Raw genomic sequence first — 27,455 nt, forward strand, 5'->3', positions numbered from 1 at the left:
AGACTCTGATGCCAAAATAAAGTATGCCCCTGACTTTCATAGGCAAAGAGTTTTAAGAAATACATCCTCAGTGTGCATTAGAATCTGTATAGATAAGTAGAGCTGAGAATGAGCCCTTCTCAGATGCTGGCCCTTCCTCAGTTTGTGCTTTTACAAGGACGCCTTTCAAACCTACAAGCCTTACCCTTACCCCTTGGCTCATCTCCTCTCTATAGATCAATAAGCCTAGGAAATTGAAGGAACTTTGGGCCTGATCACAGGACCAGGGCTTGGGTGAGGATAGAGCCACATGTAGAACAGTCATGAAGTATCAGTAATTGTTTTTATCCCATTAAGTGTGAAAAACTAGGAGGTAAAAAGTTGGAAGTTAGATCTAGCCCCCAGGTCAGCATGCAGACAGATGACTTTCTACACCATTTGGTATAAAGCAGTGGTGGCCTCACAATCACCCTGAGCCCCTGAGCTTCTGAAAGCATCACACAATTCATGCTGCTGTGGTCGGCTGCCCAAGGGACCAGATGTAATATATTCTGCAGGAGTTTTTGTGAAGGTTGACCTAAACTGTCTTGATATTGAGACCATGTCCACACAGATGTAATGGAATAGAAATCTAAGAATCATGGTTCCCTGTAAATGAACACCAGCCTCTAGTCAAGCTTTCTCTGTTCAAATCTCCACCCTCCATTTGGATGATGATGTATCATCCCTACTGCCTCAGGGTGCATCTTTATGGTGGGTGGCTGCCCCATTCCATAGCATTAGGTCAAGCACACCAGGCATGTGTGTAACGTCTTTGCAGAGCGGCTGGCACCAGTAGTGTAGGTGTTGGCTGGTTTTGTTTACTTGTCTGTTGTGGGGAAGACCACATGCGACTGTGTGTTAGCATACTCAAAAGGCTGGTGATCAACCTTAATTGTCCTCCCTTGTCCGCATTCATATTGGATTGTTTTTGAGACAGGCTCTCTCACTGGCGGACAGTGACTGCGCACATGATCCCACAGGGATCTGCATGTTTCCACTTTCCCAGTGCTGGAATTACAAGAATTAAAAGCCCATACCACCACACATGACTTTTTTACATGAGGGCTTAGGGGCAAACTCAAGCCATGTTGCCTGTGTGGCAAGCACTTTACTGAGTAATCCAGCTCCCCAACCCAGTCAGCCCTTGTATGATCAGTGTTGTTGATGTCCCACTAGTAGATTAGAAAGGCAGTGTTTAAGTGTTCCTCCCAGTGGTACCTCTCCACATGCATGGGGCAAGTTCAGAGAAACTTTCTATCCCTCAGAATCCCATCTATAAGACACCAAGACTTCATGACATTCTCTCTGATGTTCCTTTTAGAGCTTTGCCATGCAAAACTACAGTATTCCAGCTTAAAGAGGGAAAGCCGAGACAGGATTGTAGTGATATTTCATTTGTATTTTATTTAATAAATAAATTTTGCCTTAAGGTCAGAGAGTACTGATCAGCCTTATAGAACAGGCAGTGGTGGCATACACCTCAAATCGCAGTAGTTACACTAGTTTGCCATAGAAACCGAGTGCTAGTATTGTACATCTCTAATCCCAGTGCTAAAGAGGAATATAAGCCAGGAGGAGACAGCTCTGAGACACAGTCTCATTCTGAGGATTGTTAGAGGCAGGCTCGCCATTTCAGACTGAGGTAGAGGTAAGAGCCTGTGGTTGACTGTTTTGCTTTTCTGACCTTCAGAGTGAACCTCAATTTCTGTCTCTGGATTTTCATCCATCATGCTACACAAGATCACCTGCAACTCAGGCTGGGCTCAAAGTAATTATATAGTTAAGGATGACCCTGAGCTTTTATTGTCTTGCCTTCACCTTGTGAGGGCTAGGATTTTAGGAGTTTGCCATCATCCTTGGCTTGTGTGGAGCTAGGGTTGAACCCAGGGCTTGCTAGGCAAGACTTCCACCAACTGAGCAGCATGCCCAGACAGGAAGAAATGTTTTTAACATGAGACTTAGAAATGTGTCTTGGTGATGTAGTCCCCTGAGCATACATCTCCATTCTCCTCTTTCCATCATGGGAAGAATGGAAGAAAAGGACACTTAGAGAGTTGCTTCTTTCAGTCTAGGAAAGGGTCATGAGACCTAAATATGATTCAAGTATAGTCCCATGTTCTTATTAAAATAACTTATGGCAAAAGTCTGTGGCTCCAAAGGAGTTATAGCTCCTTAGACTTTAATGTTTCCTAATACCCTGGTGTGAATGGCTCCATTATAAAGTTTTAAAACCAAAGCAGTTAATCTTGAAATCATGCCTAGAATCAGGCACCCTGTAAGTAGTCCTGTCGTTCAAAGCTGGGGTTATTTCTGGAAATGGGCTCTCTTAATTAAAACCTGTAATGAAGTCAGATGATGAAGACAAAGTAGAATAAAGTAAACACACACATTTATATTCCCACATAATTGTATACATTCAGTTACAGCAATGTGCTTATTACAGAACATGCCATTATCGTGAGGACTACAAAAGATCTTTGGAGAGTAATGAATAAGAACTTCTAGTGTCTTCTTGCTGCAGGGGGCAGAAGTCCATGAAGACTTACGAGAGGATGAAGAAGACAGAGTTGCCGACTCTACGCTTCAGAGCCACGCGATAGGTAAGCATCCGTGTGCTGCTTGATGCTCTTTCCCTTCCATACGTTCTCTTGGTGCAGCGCTTGAGTCTGTCTCTCAGCCTCCCTCTGTCACAGTGGTTTACAACCTTGGGGACGTAAAAGACGCTTTCACAGAGGTTGCCTAAGACTACCAGAAAACACAGATATTTCCATTATGATTCTTAACAGTAGCAAAATTACAATTCTGAAGTAGCAATGAACATAATTTTGTGGTTGGGGTCACCACGACATGAAGAACTGTATTAAAGGGTTGCAGCCTTAGGAAGGCTGAGAACCACTGCTCTATAGGGAAAGAGGTGTACATTTCCCTCAGAAAGGCTAGGTGTTAAGTTAGTTCTGTTCCCACTGCTGTGACAAGACACCTGACAAAAGCTACTTCAGGGAGGAAGGGTTTGCTTGGGGTCACAGTTGAGGGCACAGTCCATCATGGTGGGGAAGGCACGGTGGTAGGAGCATGAGACAGCTGGTCATGTGGCATTTACACTCAGGAAGCAGGAGATGGATGCTGGTGCTCAGCTCACTGTCTCCTTTTTATTCGGTCTGGAACCCCACCAAGGGATGGTGCTGCCCCTTTTAAGGTGGGTCTTCTCACCTCAACCTAATGTAGATAATCTCTCATACAGAGGTTAGCCTGATCTGGGTAGTCCCTCTCAGGCAGGCTCAGAAGCTTGTCTCATTGGTGATCCTAGATACTGTCAAGTTGAAAATATTGACTATCACACATGCTATGGTGGGCTTGGGCTAGCTCAATTGATTGAGTCCTTGCTTGGCATTCACAAGGTCCAGGGTTTTATCCCCAGTACCACAAAAGGAAAGCAAAGCAAAAACAGTGAAGCTCAGGGTCTCAGAACCACACCTATGAGGAAAATATGGCTGTTTGTAAAGGTGTAGAGTGTGAACTGAGGAGGTGTGTGTGCTTCTGTTATATAAATGGAAGTGACAGTGGGAACGAATGACTTTTTAGTAAGGAGAATCAATTTATAGAATATTACTTTCTAGAATGGTCTTAAGAAGTAACTCTTACAAGGGTCTATTGATTGAAAATATATGGTGATTGCTTTCTGAAATGGAACATGTTTTAAACATTTGGATGTTTCTCATATAGAACTGTCTTAGTTTCTTACCTGCTGCTATGATAAAATATTCCAACAAAGGCAACTTATGAGGGAAAGGGTTCATTTATGCAGTTCACAGTTCAGGGGCGCAGTCCATCCCTGCTGGGGAGTCACAGCAGCAGGGCCTGGAAGCAGTGGTTGCATTACATCCAAAGATGTGAGTGATAGTTGTATGCCTCTTCCCCATCTCCATTTCTCCATTTATACAGTCTGGGGCCTTCTGCCTGTGGAATTGCTGCGGGAGCACATTCTGCTCCAATAGCCTTCAAGAGACCACGCCCAAGTGAGCTGGTATCTTAAAGGCTATTGGCTGAAGGAGCAGGATGTGCTCCCACAGCATGGAATGGCTCTTTCCACATTGATTAATCATTATACCCCCTCACAGGCACAACCAGAAACAGTCTTCCCAGATGATTCTAGATTTTATCAAGCTGAAAATTAACACTAATCATTTCAAGACCCAAATAAAAAAAGAAAATTCAAATGCCAAGACCTTCAGCACAGTTTTTCATCATTTCTGTTGAAATCACTAACTATAGATAGAGCTGAATTAATTTCAACTTGTTAGGTGGACTCTTTTTTAATAAATAAAAAGTTATAACTATTCAGAAAGCCTGATTTTGCTGTCGGAGGTAAAATGAATCCACAGGGGCATAACAGGTAGCTCCCTGGTCCCAAGTCCCTGAGAGCGCTACAACCCTAAACCCAGGCCAGCTGTGTGTCTTAGAGTTGTGTATGAACCATACATGAAAGGACACGCGTTTCCAAGGATGTGGGATTCAAGTGCCCTGTTCAGCACCTGGGAGGAGACCACGATGGAGGAATTTCTGTTACTCTGATTTTTGTGAGGAGGCTGAGGAAGCAACTAGTTTCCAGTCACCAGACCACCTTGGACACTTGTGGCATTCAGTGTTATCAGGAGATTCCAGAAGCTGTGAGCATGGGTGTGCTGGCTAGTCCCCTCAGCATGGAGTGACAGGATGGATGGCCCCAGATCACACAGAGACGGAGCAAACAGTACTAGTTTCTTAGTTTCTCCTACTGCTGAGATAAAACACCCTGACAAAAGCTGCTTCAGGGGCAAAGGGTTTATTCTGGCTCATGGTTTAAAGATGCATCCCATCATGGTGGCGAAGACACTGTGCAGGAGCCTGAAGCAGCACATGCCATTGTCTCCACCCCCAGATGGAGAGCAGTGAGTGTCTGCATGCTGGCACTCAGCTCCTCAGCTCCTGTCTCCAGTTCCTATGGTCTGGAACTTCCTGCCTACAAATAAGTTGGGTCTTTCTACATCAACAAAATCAAATAATTCTCCATGAGCACGCTGAGAGCCTTGGACTCCCAGGTGATTCTAGATCCTGTCACCACTGAATATTAAGTCCTAAGGCATGACTCACTTAAAGGGTGGCCAGTGTCTAAGATTCTCTATGTCCATTGCTTTCCCTGGGATGCCCTGAATAGCCAGCTTCCAGCACCGCCAGCTCTAAATGCCCCATTTTTCCAGCCTCCCCAGCCGTCTTCAGCAAACTATAATTTACAGTGTGTCTCGGAGTGTTGTTGTACCCAGTCAGCCTAATGAGACCAGCACACAATTATTATTCTTTTCATTGGCAATTAGGAATACAAAAGTCTTCACAAACAGCTGAATGAGTGTAGTCTGAATCGGATTATTATTCCAAGACATCCTTTTATTATGGTTGTCAGTGTGAATGGATTTAATTGGTACCAGTTCGGCACAGTTAGCTAATATGCAAGTTAAATATGGCTTAGCAGCATGGTAGTCTGCAAAGCCCTGCTGAATCTCCCTTTTCCCAGTAATGGAGTTCTTATGCCTGTTAAAAAAAAATAAAAAAATAAATACACAGCAAGCCAAAGATGCAGTTCCATGGCAGAGCATGTGCCAATGTGATCAAAGCCTGAGGTTCAGGCCGCATCGCTGCAAAATTTAAATTGAGTGAAGAAGGACCCGGAGTGCAGTTTAGTTGGGAAATCTAGTAGACATCTTTAGCATCACATAAACCAAGCATGGTACTGTATTCAAGGTTATCCTTTGCTACGTAGTGAGTTCAAGGTCAACCTGCATTATATAAGATGGAGTCTTAAAACAACAACTTAAAAAAAGAAGCAAAACACAGAAAAAGAAGCAGCCGTAGCAACACAGACACAGATGTGTGCACTCACATGTAATGTTAGAGGCTGACTTTTTGCTGGGGAACTAGTTAGTGTAAGTATTTTTAGTAGATTTACAATTGCTTTTAGATCGCCCATTTTGTATGTTGGCATCTTCAACTGTAATTAGAACGACATAAAATTCAGTGCCTCCGTCTTAGTAGCCAACCTTCCAGGGCTCTGTAGCTGCAGATTCTGCACAGATAGCCCCTTTCTCGGCATCTGCTGGATGACGATGCTTTAGAACATTGATGGGAATCACCTAACTCTGCTTTTGATGAGTTGCCTGTGTCATCAGATCACCATAGACCCTTCTTCACAGTCAGCAGCTCTGCAGATAAAATGCTGTGGACTCAAGAAGGCAGCAGCAGCAGCAGATCCTAACCTAATCCTCCAAGTAATAAAGTCATCCGTTAGAGAATTCCTGTCTCAAACAAGAAGAGAGGCATATGGCACTTTAGTGATATCAACAATACCGCCAACAATACCACGTAGGCTTCCTGTTTTCAAACCCCTTGCCTTGGGCTGTAAACTGAGTCCTTCCTCTCTAGGCATTTCCACTGAGATGAAAGTCCGAGGAAGAGTATCACTTTCCAGGTCCCCAGCAGGCTCTCTCGAATACAGTGTCAATGAGAAATGGATCACACAGCTAACCCTAGCCGCAGAGGGTGCTGGAAAAGTCCACGCCTTCCTCCCAGCTTCTGTTGTTTGAAGTGGCAGAGAGACAAAGATTGATTCCAGTTCTGAGCTAGCTATCAGTAGGAACGTTTTAAAGGTTCTTCCCACCTGGGACTAGATGAGAGTCACTAATGTTTACTACTCTATCTGTATCCTATCATAGTGACTGAGAATATTTATTTTCCACCCTGAGGATCCTAAGCACAGTATTATCATACATTTTGCAATATTTTATAGCCATAATATAATATTTTCAGTAACAGTGCCTGAACAAATCTAAGTATGTGTCTCTTCAAAAAAAAAAAATATGTCAGCTAACACCTTTTCAAGCAAAGAAGTTATAACTGGAAAGTTTGTGTGTTTCTGTGGCTCAGGGTGATTGTGTTGTTTAGATCAGAGTGGTGAGAGTTAATTATAAAACAAAATATTGTTAACTAAACTAGATCCAGATCGATATGCAATATTTATAAATTAAGGGGCTGGAGCAATAGCCCAGTGACTAAGAGCACATACTGTTCTCATCTAGGACCTGAGTTCAATTCCCAGCACCCACATTGGACAGCTCAGATCTCCCTGTAATTCCAGCTGCAGGAAATCTGACTCCTCCTCCCTGCTTTCCTGAGCACCACTCTTCTGTGAGCACACACTCACATAGACATGCATACATGTGCATAAATAAAGTGAAAATTTATCTAAAAAATTTGTGAATGAAGTAAAATAATGGCACTAAATTTTTTTAAAAAGGATAATCCTTATAAATTATCGTTATAACACAGACTTCTGTGTTAATGAGCAGCAAGAAAACGGCTAGCCTCATTTGCTAGCATTACTAGCATAGACAATTTTCTTTTCTGCTTTTTAACTACCATGGACTGATCCTATACATTATCCTAACTGTCTACTGGTGTTAAACACTTTAAAAGAACCGAAAAGCTGTTCTCTCGTACTAAAATTATCATCCAGTGAGGATAGATAGTTCAATTGATGAAGGTGCTTTGCAAGCATGCTGACCTGGATTTGATCTCCAGAACCAATGTAAAGAAACTGGGTGTGGTGGCGCATGCTTCTGATCTCAGTACTGGGAAAGTGGAGGGAAGTATAGATCTCTGGGCTCAGTAAACAGCCAGCCTAGCCTACTTAGTTTAATGAAAGTTACTAAACTAAACATATGCGCCCCAATGTGAACACACACAGGTCCACAAGTACACACAAAGAAAGAAAATCTCAACCAACGATGAGCATAATTCCCATGGTTGCAAGATAGCCAGTGGGTGGCACTTGCCACCAAACTGATGGCAAAAGTTCAGTATCTGGGTCTGACAATGGAATGAGGAAACATAGTCCTACAAGCTGACCACACATGTGCTGTGCCTGCCTGTACATACACATATGCATGCAAATAAATAGATGTAAGAACTAACTAACTTAAAGTAATACAAGTGTTTGAAAATTCCATGAGTTGAAACAGGAGGTTCAGAAATTTGAGAGAGAGAGAGAGACAGAGAGACAGAGAGACAGAGAGAGAGAGAGATCTTTGAGGATTTTGAGAAAGAAGTTATACAGAATTAGCACTACCCACAAAAATACAGGACCTAGAACAAACAGCTATCTAGTAACCCTGTGAATAAATACTTTGGGGGCTGACAGGTGAATGAGCCCTATCTCATCTCCTCAACTGCCTAGCTCTGTTTCTGTGTTTCTAGTCTCTTCTGTAGAGACTTGACAATCCCAGAGCATGGCAAAGTAAAGGACATGGTCCCATGCTAACCATCCAACTTTCCCCGGACAGCTATAGTACATTGCCTTGCAGCTTGCACTTAGTCTAATGTTTATTAAATTTGCTATTTAACAATTTCATACATGTACCTAAGAGGTTCTGGTTGCTCTCACCCTCTATACTCTCTCTTATCTCCTTCACACCCCTGTCAACCCTTTCCTCCCTTCATGTCTTTTTGCTTTGTTTTCGGACCACTGATTCAGACCAAGGTCTATAGGTTGGGAACTAGCCATTATGGCTGATGGATTGTCTGTTGGGTATGCAATTAAACACAATGGCTGTCCTTCCTCCGGTACCCATCAGTATCCAGTAGTTCATCTGGGAGGAGAAGAGCTCCATAAGCCCCTCCCCCATCCGTGACTGCCTTGAACAGGCCCAGTGCAGGCAGCTGCAGCTGTGACATTGTGTTAGTAATGGGTATGTCATGCCCAGAAGACAGCATTTCACAGACTTTCTCCCTATTTTCTGGTTCTTATGTTCTTTCCAATTCCTCTTCCATCATGTGCCCTGATCCTTAAAGGGATGGTAGAAATATCATGTTCAGAGAATTCTCCTTCCTCTCCCAAGAATTGATATTGCCCCAAAGTGATTATCCTAGCCAGGTATCTTACCTCCTCTTCCCTTCTTGCCCAGCCTTGCCTGACTTACAGAATGGGGGTGAGGGGCACGGTGATCAGAGGTCCCTTTGAGTGCCTTACCTCCATCCACCTGTGCGTTTCCATTTCCCCAGGGTGTCTCACACTCTTATTCCTGTCTTCTCCTAGACTTCAGCTAGCATGGAAAGATAAGTTACATCACTATAGAAACAGACTAATCAGGACTTTCTCATATCGAATATTTGCATTACAACAAGCACTCAGGCTAACGTTTATCCCTAGTTAAGAGCAGTTTGGGGGGGCTATAGGTCTGAGGCAATCAAAGTACTTGTTTGGGCAAATGATGAGGTGAGGAAGAAAAACAGCTCTAAGGCCCACCTTACATAAGGAACAGAAAAGGTTTGGATTTTTTTTTTTTCATAATCTTACTTCTACCATAAAGCTTAACTATGTGACCCAGCTATGTTGAGCCAAACACAGTGAAGTGGGACCAGCTTGGACAGGGTCCATTTTACCTCTCTGGGACACAGACTGGTCCTTGTACCTGCTTCATCCTCCATACGGCATCTAACCTATCCACAGCCCAGGGTGCAGTTCAGTGGGGGCAGGAGCGACAGAGGAGGCATAAGATGGATGATTGTCTCTGTGAAGGTAACTCAATAGCAGGTTCAAGTGAGAGAGAACGGATGCAGCAGCTTCCTCACGCAGCAGAGGAGAAGCGGCTCGGCTTCGTGCCAATCTTATTATAACAGTGCTTGTTTCCTTGCTTCCTTGCTTGTAGGAGGAAAGCAAAGTCCACAGGCTCTTCACATGGCTTTGCTTACATTGAGAAAAAGAGGCAGGAGAGTGGCACCTGCCCCATAGTATCAAAGCCCTGATAGAATATTCTTTTTTTTTTTTTGGTTTTTCGAGACAGGGTTTCTCTGTAGCTTTTGGTGCCTGTCCCGGAACTAGCTCTTGTAGACCAGTCTGGCCTCAAACTCCCAGAGATCCACCTGCCTCTGTCTCCCGAGTGCTGGGATTAAAGGCGTGCGCCACTACCACCCAGCCTGATAGAATATTCTTAACCATAGTTGTCCATGGTGAATCTTACTGTTTGAATTATTATCACATTATTTTGTGTTAGTTCCAAGATTGTATTTCTCAAACCAAAAATACAGAATTAACTGAGAAGCCCTAATTTTCAGGGGTTTGAACAAGAGTAGAATTTTCTTTATGTGTGTGATTGTGTATGAAAGAATATTTGTGTGTGTGTCTGTGTGTGTGTGTGTGCGCACATGCACGTGCATGACTGGATGTGATCATTTGCACATGAATGAATGCATGTGGAGAGGTCTCAGGCGCATATGTACACATACAACCCCTGCTCACACAGCCATGCACATGCCTGCCCCTTGTCCACTCCCACACACCAAATAAGCCCAAAAGACTGCAAGTCAATGGCAACCTGGATTCCTAACTAGATAGACAGACAGACAGACAGACAGACAGACAGACAGACAGATAGATAGATAGATAGATAGATAGATGTTAAGTCTACAGTGTTTGAGAAAAGCATTAGCTTGAGACAAGAGGCAATTACTAAAACCAATCAGGTGAGGATTTTGTCAAAAGGCAGAGGCAAAAATTGAGTTACTGATGCCATGTGGCTACGAAAAGAGACAGAAACAGGGTGTTCTTGGCTTGAACAGTAGTTGTGCATCAGGAAGACAAATTGAGAATTTTCAAGAAATCCATTGTAATGCAGGGCCGATCTGGGCACCTTTAACAATATTTTATAACACAACTTTAAAAAAATCAATTTATTCCAGACACTTCTCCACAAGACTCCATCTGGATTTACCTTGGCTTTTGTGTGTTTATTTGTTTGGGTTTGTCATTGTTCTGTTTCATGCATTCTGGAGACTAAGTCTTAGGCAGCTCTGGCTGGCCTCAAGCTTGTTGTGGAGCTGAGGAAAACCTTGAAGTCTTGATCATTCTTGCCTCTGCCTACTGGGTGTTGGACTACAGACACGGACTCCTATACCCAGTCCATACAGTGCTGGGGATGAACTCGAACCCACGGCTTTATGACAACTAGGCAAGCAAGCACTCTTTCCACTGAGCTACATCCTCAGCTACCTCATTATTTTTAATTGTCACATAATACTTCCTAGTAGGTCTGTGACCACACAAATGTGTCATTTACTTTCTATTGGTAGTTGTTCAGACATTATTGGACAATAACATAGGTGATATTAAATATTTATTTTAAAATCCTTTAAAAACATTTTTGGTCTTTAAAATTCCCACATTTATGTTATATACCTGGATCATACCCACCCACCATTATCTCCTTCCAACTTTACGTCCTCATTTTGACTGTTATTAATAGTCCACTGGACACTTTTTAAATAATTAATAGATGTGAACCCAGACCTTAGTGCTTCTAAATAAAAATCTTCAAGTTTTGAAGGTGGATAATGCCCAAGAACATAACTTATCAATGTCAGTCTTAATTTCTTTCATCAGCCCAAGGTAGAATGAGAGAAGCGTGGTTTAGCCATCATCTTATCACGAGTACAGTGTCGGCTCCACTCATTTTGTGCAGGATCAGATAAAAGGATGCTTCCTTTATCTTTGCTCTGCCACCCTGGAGCAGCTAAAAGCTTTTCGAGAAGGGGGAGGGGCCGAGAGAGCTGAGAGGTTAACGGGTTATGAAGCATTGTCCCAGCCAAACCAGAAGCACTGAATCAATTTCCAATATGTTTCTCACGGAGCTAAAAACCTATGCTCTGGAGATGTTATTGTTTGATTATAAAAGCAGGTGGAATTTGAAGAGAGACTTTCATGCCACCTTTATAAACAGTCTCCGCCTGTAACTCGATTGTGTCAACTCCCAGATGGAGGCGAATTATGCTTTTGGTGACACTCTGCCCATCTGACACTTAGCATTGAGTTCTCCCTCCTCAAGAGCTCATTGGGAAGGAACTCAGCCTTCGCAAAAACTTGGTTGGATGCGGTCTCAGTCACCCCACTTCCAAATGAACACATTGCATCTCCAAATATGGCAATTTCCCTGGCTGGTAATCTACTCCTTAGAATGTCACCCATGCCCAAAGCAGGTGCGGATAATTCTGATTTAAAGCAGGTATTAAGGCCAGTCCCTTTCCTATGTGGTATTTTATTTTATTTATAAACAAAACAAAACCTACTTCTTGGGGCTGTGGAAATTCATGGTTCAATGACTAAGAATATGTGCTGCTCTCCAGAGAACCCAAGTTTGGTCCCTAGCACCTTCCTCAGGTAGCTCCCAGCCACCTGTTACTCCAGATTTGGGGGATTAGACTTCTAGACTCTGCCAGCACCTGGACTCATGTGTGTGTGCACACACACACACACAAGTACACACGTGAATACACATCATTTAAAATTATAATAAAACGTCTCAAGGTTGGAAGAGTGGCTCAGTTAATAAAATACTTATCATATAAACACCAGGGCCTGAGTTCTGATCTTCATAATCATTAAAAAGTCAGGTGTGATGCCTGTAACCCCAGTCCTGGGGTTCTGGTGAGTCCCAGACTAGCCAAAACACTGAACTTCAGACTCAGTGAACAATGGTGTCTCAAAAACAGAGAGCAATAAAGCAAGACACCTGAAGTCAACCTCTGACCCGCCACATGCACCCACACAACTGAGCTCAGCTGTACACAAACACAAGGAAACACACACCTTATAAACACAAAAAATTGAAACTTCTCATATACAGTGCTATAATCAAATTAGCGTATGTACTAGTTACTTACCACTGTGACAAAATACTTGTAACATAAACATGAGGGAGGAGGGTTTGTGTTGGCTCACAGTTTAGAGGCACACAGTCCATGGCACCTGCTCAAAGCTGCAGCTCACAACGTGATATCGACCAAGAAGCAGAGAAGGTCAAGCCAGAGCTTGATTGGGTTATCACTCATAAGATTGATCCCCAGTCACACTTCCTGCAGCAAGTTTTCAACTCCTCTCAACCTCTCAAAGCTGTGCCACCAGCTAGGGACCACCTGTTAAATATATGAGCCTATGGGAGCGTTTCATATTAAACTGCTACAACATACATTCCTTGAGGAAGTCAAAAAGTCTCACTAATGACTTTGTACTTTATTAATATTCTCCTCTCCCATTACTTTTGTACCCTCTTCCCTTTCCTCTTTCTAAATAATCTCCTTTAAACTTTCATGTATATTTAAATCTGGATTCCACGTATCTGAATGTGGTTAATTTCATTCAACATGATAAGTACTATTATATTTTCTCACAACTGACATAATTTCATCCTTCGTTATTACTGAATAAATGTGTGTGTGTGTGTGTGCATGAGTCACATGTTTATCTGCTCATTTCAGACACACAGGCCAGTTTAATATTATGTCAGTTACTTTCCATGTTGCTGAGACCTAATGCCTGACAAAAGCAACCTAAGTAAAGAAAGGAGTTTTATTGTCTCACAGTTTGAGGGTGCAGTTCATTATGGTGGGAAGTCATGGTAGCAGGAGCATGAGGCAGCAGGTCACAGGGCATCCATGGTCAGGAAGCAGAGAGATGGATGCTGGTGCTCAGCTGACTCTCTCCTTTTTATGCAGTCCTGGATCCCAGCCTTGAAAAGGTACCACACACATTCAGAGTGGGTCTTCATATCTTGATTAACCTGATCTAGAAGCTCCCTCACAAACAGCCCCAGAGGCTTGTTTCCATGGTGACTTCTCTGACTCACCAACTTGGCCATCAAGGTTAACCAGCACACATAATATGAACATGGGCTTGCCGGTATGGTTGTTGCTAACTTAGCAACACTAATGGGACACGTGAGAAGGAGGAACCAATATGTTGAAGCAGAGGTCAGAGAGCCTGAAAGTTTGGATTTTATGACAAGATATAAAATATTTCATCTCTTTTTCTCAGAACCATTGTCCATAAAGGGGAAGACTATTCTAGAAAACCTCTGGGGTTACCATCTAAGCTTCAAACTTTCATGCTCCCTGATTCCCATGAGCCTGTAGGAAGACCACACTTTAGTTGCAGATTCTGAGGACATTTTTTTAAAGGTTACAAAGATTGCACCACTGTTTCTGAGCATATAGGCTTTGCCTGTCATGGTAGCCCTGCTCGCTTGCTAAGGGTTTTCATTCTCATCACGTGCTGCCGTTAGGAGACCTAGGTTGCAGTTCCTTCTTTGCTGTCTACCCCATGCTATGACTTTGAGTAATTCCCCAGGTCTTCTGGACCTCTACTGTTTTCATCTCCCAAATGGAGACCATGGTAATTGTGTGCTTCTAACAGCATTCTAGGTGCTAGCAGAAACCCAATTGTGGGTGTTCCTTGTTTTAGTTGCAGTTGCTTGCTGAAAGCAGTCCATGAAGAGGTGTGTTCATCTTGCTCATATTTCTCCATATGATAGTCACAGCATGTATATTAGACATTTTAAGAATGGAAGGGATTGGTTTGTCATGGAAACTTCTGGCCATAACCCTCACATGTCAGGAAGAAGGCTTGAGAATTCTTTCTGCCCTCAATTACCACATTCCCTGAATGAATGAACGCACCTGACTTCCAACCACTAGTAACGCCACATTTAACTCAGAGTCATCCACCGCTCACATTCATAATCTTCTTCCCAGCCTGTCTCATATCAGGCTGCTTCATCTCTTTGCCAACCTCCCAGTTGGCAAGGCGACAATCAGGGGAAGTACTATAGCTTCTCCACAGGTAGGAGCGAGTCACCTTCATTCTCTGGTGCTCAGACCTCAAGGCTTAGCCATAAACCAATTTCAGTTCAGTTACTAAATATTTATTAGGCTTTGACTCATCCCAGGCAATTGTGCTGAGCCCTCCAGGGATATGAAAATGGAGTCTGGGTTTGATGAGCTTCTCTGATCTGATTCTGAACCAAGATTTTTTATTTACATTTTTTTTCTTTACATTTAGCTGGAGATTGAATCACTCAATCTCTTGCCTCAATATTGGACACAAGGAAAGGTCAGGTTCCATGGATGCCTTGGTCCTTGGAGGTGGTTTCCTCCCCCTTAGGCATGACCACAAGGGCTTTATCGCTCTGAAGAATTCTGTCATCATAATGATCAAGAACTTACCTTGCTTTGTAGTTCTTCAATAATATGAATGTATTCTTCCTGACATCCTGGAAAAGACAAACAACTTCTTTTTAAACAGATGGCTTGTGGAGCCATTGTTTAAATGTCATCTCTGCCACTGTTTACTGCCCTACTTAGTCAGGGAGATATTTGCATATTGAATTCGCTTGAGTGCTGGGTAGATGATGTGAGAGACATGGGAAGCTTTTGTGGGCGTTGTTTTCTAATAAAACCCATTTGGAGTTGGGGAGATGGCTCAGTCTAAAGCATGCTTGCCACACAGGATGGAAGTATTCCTGGAACCCACATGAAAAAGCCAGATGTGGTGACAAATGTTTATAATCCCAATGTTGGAGAGGAGAAGATAGGGCATCTTAGCCTACTTGAAGAATTTCAGGCCCATGAGAGACTGTGTCTCAAAAAACAAACAAGACTGATGGTGTATAAGGAATCATTCAAGGCTATCCTCTGGCTTCCACATAAACATAAAAATGTAATTGCACCTGAGCACACATGAGCTTGTGTATGTGCACACACACACACGAAAAAAACACCCTGGCTGTTACAGTTAGTTGTGGTCTTGACAGATGATATGACTAAGACATTTTTTGTTTTCTTTTTGGTGACAGCTGTGTTGGCTTGAATAGGTTATAGCCCCCATAGACTCATGTATTTGAATGCTAGGCTCACATGGGTTGGCACTGTTAGGAGGTGTGGTCTTGTTGGAATAAGTGTGTCACTATGGAAGCAGACTTTGAGGTCTCATATACTCAAGCTACACCAGTGTGATACACAGATTCCTTCTTGTGCCTGCAGATCAAGATGTAGAACTCTCAGCTCCTTCTCCAACACCCTGTCTACCCGCACATTGGCATGTCCCACCATGATAATAAGATCCAAACCTCTAAAAGCCACTCTCAATTAAATGTTTTTCTTTATAAGAGTTGATGTGGTCTTGGTATCTCTCCACAGCAATATAAACTCCAAGGCAAGAGCTGAACTATATGCACTAATTTTTTTCACCTTAATAAAATATTCAGGTGAATTGTTTTTTAAAAGATTCCCTTTTTTATATACATCTGTATAGGGAGGGGTCTGTGCTTATGAATGTAGGTGCCCTTGAAGCCCAGAGGAGGGCTTGCATCCCTTGGAGTTGTAGTTATAGGTGGTGGTGAGCTGATGGACATGGCTGCTGGGAATTGAACTTGAGTCCTCTGCAAAAGCATTATACACTCTTAACTATTGAACCATCTCTCCAGTTCAGGATGGCTTTCTTTTTAAGATTTTATTTTTATGTTTAATTATATGTACACTGAGCCGTCTCTGCAGCCCCAGCAGACTGGCTTTGCTTAATTCTTCACAGTGTTTTCCAGGATTATAATGAGATCTGCAGCAGTCTAGTTTAGTTTCCCAGTAGACTCTGTGACAAGGATTCAAGGTCAAGTAAATGATCAAGAAGTGCAGGAAAGAGCAATAAAGGACATCCGTCAAGGAAGAAAAGCAGCCAGCAAAAGACGCGCTGTCACTCCTGCTGTCCCCACAATGAGCTATATACTTTGCACAACTCAGTACAAAGCAAAACACATGTCCTCTTGCACAAAAGTTATGAGAGGGCCAGCAAGATGGTTCAGAAGGTAAAAGTGCTTGTTGCAAAACCTGACAGCTGAATTCGATCCCTGGATCCTACTATAGAAGAAAACAGACTTCACGAAGTTGCCTTTTGGCTTCCACCTGTGTGCCATGGCATATGAACACCCGTGTGCATAAATACATGCCATATATGCATGTTTAAACACACATGATGTTAAAGTTGCTAAGAATTTTAATGGCTGGAGAGATGGTTCAGTTGGTAAAATGCTTGTCTTGCAAGCATGAGGATCTGCGTGCAATCTACAGAACCCACGGAAAATGATCACGAAGAAGAGGCACGCTCTTGTCATCCCAGAGCTGGGGAAGAAGAGGAGGGTCTCTGGGCTGACTGGCCAGTCAGTCTAGCCTCCTTGGGAGAGAGGAAGTTCAACAGTGATGAACAGTGTCTGAGAGAGGACAGTCGGAAGTTGTCCTCTGGCCTTCACACACACGTTTACCTATGAACACATAGACACACAGACAGACTTGTAAGATAGTAACAGTAGCAGACAGAACCTGTCTGCTGGCACACATGTCACTGACCATGGCTGCTATGTTAGGTGTCAGCTTAGCCTGTAAGAAAGTCTGGAGTGTAGAGCACAAGGTCTTAGCATTCTTCCTCCTGAGGAGTCGTCACTGCTTCCTCCCATTGTGGACACAGGGTAGCTTTTGTCAAAGAAGCCTGAGCAATGCTGTTAATTGGGACAGGCTCAAGGAGTGGGGTCCAAGGAGAGTCGGCAGGTCACTATCAGTACCTAATAGGCTACCAAATGCCAAGATATGGATGGGTACACAGCTACTTATACCCCAAGCGGGGGCAAATGTCTCTACCACTGAGCCACAATTTAGTGGGCACACTGGCAAAGTCCTTCAGTGGCTAATCTCAGTGGTCAACTTAATGAATATAGACTCACCCAAGACACAGGTGTCTGAACTTGACTGTGGGGGTTGTCTTATTAATTGAGGTGGCAATCCCACCCACTGTGGGTGTCACTCTTGGTTTCTCTGGGCCGGAACCCTGCAGCGTGAGGAGGGAACAGTCATTGGTTTCTGCTTCCTGACTGTGAACGAGAGGTGACCAGCTGCTTCAAGCTCCTGCTGTTGTGACTTCACAGCCATGACTGACTGTGACCTTGATCCGTGATCAAGAGGCAAACTTTTTCCCTGAAGTTGCTTTCATGAGGATGCAACATGAGAAGAAACTAAGACCAGTCCCAGCCAGGAAAATACTCACCTCTGGTCTGTGTTGTCTGCCTGCTTCTTAGCCAGCTCTCAGGACACCTGTCATTTCTATGTATGGGAAGTCAAACACGAGTGAGAACAATGATCAGAGGGAGCCATGATCTTGTATTTCTAAATCATGCATAATATTTGTTTGCAAGTAAAAATGTTATGGCCCCAGAGGTCTGGGTTCCCCCCTCCCCATGAGCCTCATTTATCTCTTCAGGAAATAGAGCTAGGATTAGTCTCGAGCTATATCTGCAAGATCTGAGACCTCTATCTTAGACGCATTCAGAAAGCAGTTTGGACATTATTTCATTTCGTCTCTAAATCACTGCAGTTTCTCTGAGAACTTGGGAAAGGAATTTAGGGAGATAACTTATGGTGAACTGTTTGCTGCCCGAGAGTCAGAACCTGAGTAGGATCCCCAGACCCATCTAAAAAGCCAGACCTGGAGGTGTGCACTTGTGGAGAGGCAGAGACAAGTAGATTCCAGGAGTCTAACTGGTCAGTCTACAAGATCTAGGCCAATAAGACCAGTAAGAGACCCAATCTTAAAAAAAAAAAAAATCAAGATCACAAGATGAATGATTCCTAAAGAATGACACTTGACAGGTTGACCCCTGACCCACATGGACACTTGCATGCACATGTATACTCATATATACAAATACACACATGCTCATACATGCTTGGGGAAAGGTAATGTTAACAGATTGCCTTCTGATGAACATGTCCTACATAATGTGCTTATGTCCTTTGGGCTGGATGATGTCTCCATCCTGTTTCCCCTCATCAAGTCATTTATGTGAGTTCTCAACACCAGACTCTTAACTACTGTAGGGGTTTACTTTATGGATTTTATGTGTCAGTCTGAAAAGTCATGAGGAACCCAGATACCTGTTCAAACAAGTCGTCCTAGGTATATCTGTGCGTGTTGGGGGTGAAGTTAAATTTTAGTTTGATAAATGGGGAAACCGGGTTACTCTCCTTGATGTGGGCCTCATTCAAGCAGTGAATCATTCAAGTAGAAGATGAAAACTCATATTCCCAAACCCAAGGGAAAGAAAGTTGCTCCTGCCTGCTCTGACTTCAGGTCACTGTATTATTGTTTCTGTTAGGGTCAAGGCAAACAATTAGCTTTTCTGGTCATTGATTTAGAACTGTGTACTAGTTATCCTGGTCTCCAACTGGCTGCCTCACCCTGCAGCTCCTAAGACTTGTCAAACTTTATAATCATGACAGACAATTCTCTCTCTCTCTCTCTCTCTCTCTCTCTCTCTCTCTCTCTCTCTTCTCTCCTCCCCCCCCCTCTCATACATACAGCACACACACATACACACACTTTGTTGGTTCTTTCTCTGGAGAATCTTGACTAACACAAATACACATAATTAGACATAAACTGGATGCTTAGGCTATCAGCTAAAGGAAGTTGCCCAGGTTTGTCCATCTAGGACTAGGAAGACCGAGCTAATAGACTGGACAGAGTTGGGGAGAGACTTTGGGTACCAGGATGCAGCCCACATCATCACTGTGTAGTTGGCAAGTGGAGCAGGTTGTCCTAGTGACATCCGTTATTAAAAGCATCCTCACTTGCCGTCAGGTTTCCCATGACCAACAAAAGCAGACACTTTTACTTAAATAAGATCTGAACTCAAAATTCATCTTTTTCTTTTGAAAAACGTTCTTAGTGTGCGTTGGGGGGGCATACACATGCCATGTAACACATGTGTAGGTCAGAGGATAACCTCGGGTGCTAGTCCTTGCTTTCCATATCTGAGACCAGTGGTCCAGACCACTGGTCTCATGACATCTATGGAGTCTCCTGTTTTCTTCTCCCATCTCCCATGGGAGCTCCAGTGTCGCTAACACACACTAAGCATCCGGCTTTCACATGCGCTCTGGAGATCTGCACTCGGGTCCTTAGACTTGTGCAGGGAGCACTGTACCCACTGAGCCATGTTCCTAGCCCTAAAAGCCTGTCTTGATGTCTGTAAAACATGAATGCCTCATGCGAGCACCTGCCTGTCCCCACACCCCTGCTCACTTCATCCCAAGGACCTGAGTTTAGGGAGAGTCTCGGTCCGGAAAGTCTCATGCCCACATACAGCGTGATTATTCATTACAAAAGACAGCAAGATGATGGCTTCCACTGGCAATAACTGCTCCTGCTGGTCTCAAAGGGAGTTGCTTGACATGATAGGGCACTGATTTCTCAGAATTATAGGCACAATTGCCATGTGTGTAGTTTAAATGCTGTCTTTCTCTTGAAGATGACTGGCCACAAGGGAATGCAGGGTAACACTGTTTGCGGAGCCTGGGAAAATAAGTCTTCTAAGATTTTGCCCTGCTAGCATGAGGACTAACATTCAGTTCCCAGAACCCATGTAAAATAACTGAACATGGTAGAGCACCTATTAACCCAGTGCTGGGGAGGTGAGGCAGGAAGGCCCCTGAGGCTCACTGGTAAGCCAGCCTGGGCTCTTTGGAGGACTGGGGCTCCAGGCAGAAATAGAGCCTGTCTGATACTAACAAAAGTCAGTGTCTAAGGAAGCACACCGCTATTGAATTTTGTCCTCTACATGTGTGTATACACATTTGCACACACATACACACACCAGTCCTCACAAAATACCCCCTTATCATTCAATCATTATATTATCCCACATCCCACAGCAATTACATAGAATTTCATGCTGAGTTTACCGCAGATCATTTTTTATGGATATTAGTTGGGTTGAATTTTATAATAAGATTGCTGGAAAGGACAGTCTGCTGTGGAGAGGACCAGAAACTCTCATTGTTTAACAATCCCTACATGAGAACGATGTGTCCATTTTGCTAATGGTGCAGGAATCCCTGCATCCAGACAGCTATTCCCAGCATCTGACCACTGGCATGAACAGTATACGAAGGGAGCCTTGGAGAAGAAGCAGACAGAACAATACTAATCACTAAACCATGCCTATTGGTGAGCTGTGTTTGTAATGATGATAAACACTGATGCAGGGTGGCATTCTGTAGGCATTCCCTGGAGAAGCTAAGGAGAATTCCTCAAAAAGAGATGGCGTGGGCTGTGAACCTCAGAGTTGTCTCCGTCCCCGGCACAGTGGACCAGATCTAGCTACACAAACACTTAGAGCTGCAGCTTGCTCCCTTCCTCTGAGGCACTAAGGACCCCACAGAGGAACCCAATTGGCCTCTGAATTTCGTTCCTTCCGCTCCCCTTTCTCAGGTCTTTTTGGGGATAGGAGGGCAGGGCGCTGTAAGTGTGTGGAGATGCTTTGGTTTCCAGGGACTTTTCAACACTTTATTAACTTGGAACTTTTGACTTCCTGCTTATTCCCAACCTTCAGCGATGCTGTTTTTATTTTCCTTTCCTCTTCCCCAACAGCGCTGCTTACAGAGAGGATGTTGACTTTGAACATTCCAGTTATGGCTTCATAACTCGGCTCAGGGTTCCCTAGCTTCTGCTGCTCCCCATCTCCTCTCCTCCCTCTATCCTCTCAGCCCCATAGATTGTCTTTGTCTTAGTTATTTTTTTCTGTTGTTGGGATAAAAATGCCCAGACAAAAAAGCAGCTCTAAAGGAGAAGACATCTATTTTGATCTACAGTTCTGGGGAATACAGCCCTTTGTGATGGGGAACATGTGTCCCAGGCAGGGGAGGCACGGTGGCAGGAGCAGGAAAATGGCTGGTCACATTGCCCCCACACGTAGGAAGCAGGAAGTGAACAGGAAGGAAGGGCAGGCTCTCAAGCCTCAAAGGCCATCCCCACTTCAGAGTCAATGAACAGCAACATTGTCCCATTATCCTCCCTTGCCTTTCACCTTCCTCTTATTGTAGCGCACTTCTCCATGCATACTGCTGCTCTCCCGCATGGACGAACCCGCAGTTGCTCCGACACGTCTTTTCATGTCTCCTTGTCCTCTTGCAGAACCTTCTAGAGAAGCAGTTGCACATTCTGTACTGTTCAGCATGCAGTGACATCGCTGTCACCCTCTCGGAAGGCCATGTTATGAAAACAGCCGAGGATGGTATCAACACATATTCTTGATAACATCTTTCAATTTTTTATGTATTATCCTTGGATCAAAATGGTGCAGTTTCTCATCACATTTTCTGCCAAGTCTTGTTTATTTTTCCTAAACAAAGAAGAAAGCTGGAGGTAAAAAAAAAAAGTAAGATTCAAACTTCAAGGGCAGAATCCAAAGTGCTAAACTCATTCCTGAACCTTCCCGTCTTCCATATGCCAACTGGCATTTTCGGAACCAAAATACTGTGCTAGAAACAAAACCGAACCTGGAGTTTGCTCTTCAGAAACTATACCTCAGTTTCCATTACGACTGCGGCACTTGTTAGTTAGGGGGGTCTGTGCCCCCACCTCTATATTTTTGAGTCATGTATTTCCCCAACTTAGACGGTAATGGTAATGTTGGGGAAAGTCAAGAGGGGGACTCGTAGCGCCTGTCCTGTCAAGTTGTTCTTTGATACATCTTTAAAGAAGAAAAACAATGCGACCTCTCTAGCACTCTGTCATGTGATCTTCCCTAGGGAGATGTGACTAAATGTCTGCTTCCCACAGATAGCGTACCAAGGACCAGCCAAAGGAACAGTCCACCATCACTGTAGCTTAATCATCTCTGAGGGTATTGAGGCCGTATAAAGGGGTGTTAGGGTCAGAAGCGCATGTGATCCATGGACCGTGAGTTGGGATGAACTCACCCTTTCAAGTGTATAGTACAGCAAGCTTCAATAAATGCATTCAGATACAGTACAGAACTACTTCTGAAATCATGGTTTAGAATAGTATCTCCCCAAAGTAAATGCTCATGTTCCTGCACAGCTAGACCTCCCCTAACAACATGTCCCGGGGACATTCTAACCTGCTGCCTATCACAGAGTGGTGGTTCCTGTCTTTGAACTTTATGAAAATAGAGCCATCCTGAGAACATCAAGTATTCTGGATGTGGTCTCTTAGTAAGTGGGACCCATAGAACTTTTTGGGCTAGCATATTCTCAGTGGGATTTTTGCTTACATACTTTTTTAATTTTCTGCTAATTAGAACTGTGTAGCTATGCCACAGTTCATCTTTTGGTTTACTATTTGATAGACAGTTGAGTTGTCTCCAGGGTACACGATTATGCAGAAGGCTTCCATAAACATTTGTGCAGAAGTCTCCAGGTGAGCAAATGCCCCATTTGATTTCAGGTAATAATGCTATTGCCTGGTTCTATGGTGGGTACTTAACTTTGTGTGAACATGCCAGGATTTTCCAAAACACAAGTATGGCTTTGTATTCTCAGCAACACATATTTCTCTTGTTCCACATGCTTGCCACTATTTAATATTTGCGTGTTCAGCTTTGTCATTTTAGACTATCTCTTGTGAAGTAGGGTTTTGTTTGTTTTGAGGTGGGGTTTTATATGTGTATATATGTATCTATATGAAATGTATGTGATCTAGGTATTTGTATGTGCAAGTGTGTGTGCATTTGTGTGCTCACAGAGGCCAGAGGAGGTCATCATATGCCCCCCCTCTATAACTTCATGTTATTCCCTTGAGGCAGGGATTCCCACTTAACCCGAAGCTAGGCTGGCAGCCAGCAAAGCTCAACATCTGCCTATTTCTACCCCCACTGCACGCAGAGCTGAGGTTGTAGATATGTGAGCAGCCAGTGCCAGTTCTTTCACATGGGATCTGAACTTGGGTCCTCACACTCACCCACTGAACCTTCTCTCCAGGCTGTGTAGTTTTAGCCTGTGTCCCTTGATGCTGGCCATCATTCTCTGCATTTATCATAGATACATCCTCTTTGTTGACATATGTCTTCAAAATTCCAGTTAAATTTTGTTTCATGTCTTATTACTAAGTTAATTCATTTTATTTGGGATTATAATCCTCTTTCAGGTATATTTTTTGCTCCTCAGCCTGTTGCTTGCCTTTTAACATTTTTATACTTACTTATTTTGCTAAGGGAGAGTCATGTGTACCATGGCATGCATATAGATACCATATATCACTGTCATTATATATTACATACATGCATATGTAACTTCTGGGTAGAAATTTGACATTTTTATTAATACTGTCAAATAACTTTTATGATTTTATTATGTGTTTTACATTTTAAGATTATTTTTATTAAATATGTATATGCATGTGTGTCTCTTTGGGAGGATGTGCCCATTAGTGTATGTGTCAACAGGGGCAGGAGATGTCACATCCCTTGTAACTGCCGCTGGTGATGAGCTGCCTGTAGGGGGCACTAGGAACTGAACCCAGGTCCTCTGCAAAAACAACAAGCACTTTAAACTGCTGAGCCATCGTTTCATCCCCTAATTATTTTTAAATTTACTCATTTGGGGTGGGTAGGGCTCGTAATCAGAATACTATTATGTGTGTGTGTGTGTAGATGGAGCAGCAGGCTGCCTTCCTGACGCCCAGCTCCCAGCTGCCTGGCTAGCTTATGCCCCGAAATAACAACACACAAATTGTATTCATTTAAACACTGCTTGGCCCATTAGTTCTAGCCTCTTATTGGCTAATTCTCACATCTTGATTAACCCATTTCTAATCATCTGTGTAGCACCACGAGGTGGTTGCTTACAGGGAATGATTCAGCATGTCTGACCTGGCGGCTGGCTGCATCGCATCTGCCCTCACTTCCCTCCTTCCCAGCATTCTGTTCTGTCTACTCCACCCACCTATGTTCTGACCTATCAGGCGAAGCAGTTTCTTTATTAATTAACCAATGAAAGCAACAGATAGACAAATGACCTTCCCACATCATGTGTGTGTATGTGGTGTGTATACATATATACATATGAAATTGTTAAATAGGTTAAATAACAAAATCAATATAAAATATGTATCTTTAAAAATTCTTAACTTGTTTACATTTCTATTTCTTTTATTAACTTGTGTCTCCCATGTTCTTTACCTTTCTACATTCTTTAAAAAAAAAAAAACAATATTTGAACATTCTTAATCAAGTCTGTTGTGTTCTCTTGTATTTTTGTATTCATTCATGTCAATATATTTTCTAATTTTCTTTTAGAATTGCAGAACATATAGTAGTGTTCTGTTTAATTTCAGAGAATTGGACATTTTTCTAGGTGTCTTCAGTTACTCTCTGGTTTAATTCTACAATCATTACAAAATATATTTTCTGCAATTTCAATAAATCTTTAGTTTTCTGAGGAAATATATAATGATGGATATGATCTGCCTCAATGAATCTTTATGTGAAAAGAATAGATTCTGCCCTGGTGGGCAGACTGTTTGGTAGAATGGACTGGAAATGCTGCTTCCTGTCCCTATTGCCAGTCTCTCGTGCTTGTGTATATAGGTGTGTGTGTGTGTCTGTGTGTGTGTGTGCATATATATACATATACATGCATATGTTCTATGACTCAGAGGTGTCATCTCATTTTCATTTCAAAGTTAGCTTTCTTCTGTGGTTCAACAGGTTTTGCTCCAGAATTCTAGGCTGTCAGTGTTCACTCCTAGGATAACCAGGTCTGCTTGGAGGAGAATAATGTCTCTATAACATGTCTGCATCTCTAGAAGGATTCCTTCCTGGAGTTACATACTGTATTGTTGGTGTAGTGCCACAGCTTTGTTTGGATAATTCCTGCATATTGCTGTTATTTTGCTTTGTATACATCTGTTCTATATATGCTGGATTCCTTTTATTCTTCTTCCTTGGTTAGTTTTGGGATTTATTGAATCATTCATTTTGATGTTTTTAACACCAGGTTTTGCCATGATAGCTCAAGCTGACTCTAAATTCACTATGTAGACCAGCCTAGCTTTGATCTTCAAGTCCTGGCATTATAGGCATGTGTCAATACCCCTGGCTTAAAGTGTATTTCTTATAGATCATATATAAACCAGATTTGATGGTACATGCCTTTAATCTCAACACTTGGAGGCACAGGCAGCTAAATCTCTATGAGTTCAAGACCACCCTGCTCTACACAGAGAGACCCTGTCTCAAAGCAGACATCAAAGCTAAAACTGCCGAGTATACAAATGGGATTTGTTTTTATTTAACCCAGACTGAACATCCTAGCCTGTTAGTATTTAAAACCTCACCATAAGCTCACCATATCTTATCTTACTATTTCCACTGCCCTCTCTTCTGTCCTATTTCTTCTCTATTTTCCACCTGACTATGGGGCATCCTCTGGCATTTCTTATATAAAAAGGCTCTGGCAACGATTGTAAAAAAGCTCTCTCCACTGTACGAGGCAGGAATCACAGGCGGGCCACCACACCTACCCTGTATTTTCGTGAGTTCTGGGGATAGAAACTGACCCTCACACACAGGGGACAAGTATTTTAAACACTGAGCCCTTCCTCCAGCCTGAAATTAATTTTTACAATCTTGACAGGCTTTCTTTTGTCCCTTTCACTAGGCTAGAGATGGCGGTCCATCGTCTCCTGGCTTTCATGGTTACAAAGAAGCAATCTGCTGTCTGTCTTGGTTCTTCTGGGAAGGGTCTGATCAGGGGATCGCATGATTTTACCTCAGACTTTCGAGCCATTTGATTATGGTGTATCTTGTGTGGCTTTCTTCAGTTTTGGTCTGGCTAGGATTCATTGAGTTTCTTGTATGTTGGATTTTATTTTTATTTATTAAATTTGGTAACATCTGTGGTTCTTTTTCATTTCTTTCCTCTGATTTCTTTGCTTCCATGGCTCCAGTAGAGCTAATTTACTTACTTAGTATTGACTCCCAGGTCACTGAACTGCTGTTTTCTGAATTTTTTCTTGCCTTTGTTTTCTGTGTTTTAGTTTGAACTACTTAATTATCTTCAAATTCACTGATGTTTCTTTCAACTGTTTCAAGTGTCTCTGTTACTAATCCCATACCGTGTATTTTTCATTTGTACGTAGCTTCACATTGTAATGATCTCTGTGTCGTTGTCTTTTTTATTTTGATCCATCTTGATTATGTACAACTTTTACTTACAACTCCTTATATTTTTAGAGTGTTAACAATAACCATTTCAAGTTCTCATTTATTAACTTCATTATCCCTATCATTTCTTTTTCTATTTGTTCTGGTTTAATTCTCTCTTGGCTATGAATTCCAATCACCTGCTCTTTTGTATGCCTCATGATTTTTAATTGGATACAGAGAATGTGAATTGTACCTTATTGTCTCTCTGTAGACTGTTAGACTTTGTTCTGGAACACACTTTATGTATTAGCACGGAAGTTTTTATTTTTCCAAGACTTCCATTCAAGTTTTGTTATGACAAGTCTAAAGAGCTTTTATTCTGAGTACAATTTAGTTTCACTCCTGAGGCCTGAACCTTCTTCGAATTCTGTGTTCCTCATATTGAAAGGCCTCACCTCTTCAGATGGTAGGAGCGTCTTGTTATTTCCTTGTTTGAGCTCCAGGAATTATGCAACCTACTGCTTCATGGTAATTGTCTCTGTGATCTGAGCTTCACCTCATGCATGGGCTGCACTCAAACAAGACTGTAAG

General features: G+C 42.7%; 1 protein-coding gene across 4 annotated transcripts in view; it reads left to right on the plus strand.

Annotated features, from left to right (window-relative positions):
* Positions 1-27,455, plus strand: part of Nckap5 (NCK associated protein 5) — an 843,848-nt gene that overhangs the window by 739,190 nt on the left and 77,203 nt on the right. For all 4 annotated transcript variants that reach the window (XM_057769610.1, XM_057769613.1, XM_057769611.1 and 1 more), the window contains one exon: positions 2,543-2,621. In XM_057769610.1, the coding sequence (XP_057625593.1) occupies positions 2,543-2,621 (79 nt within the window). The remainder of the gene's footprint in view (positions 1-2,542; positions 2,622-27,455) is intronic.

Source organism: Chionomys nivalis, chromosome 5, assembly GCF_950005125.1.
Source record: "Chionomys nivalis chromosome 5, mChiNiv1.1, whole genome shotgun sequence".
NCBI classification, from domain to species: Eukaryota; Metazoa; Chordata; class Mammalia; order Rodentia; family Cricetidae; genus Chionomys; species Chionomys nivalis.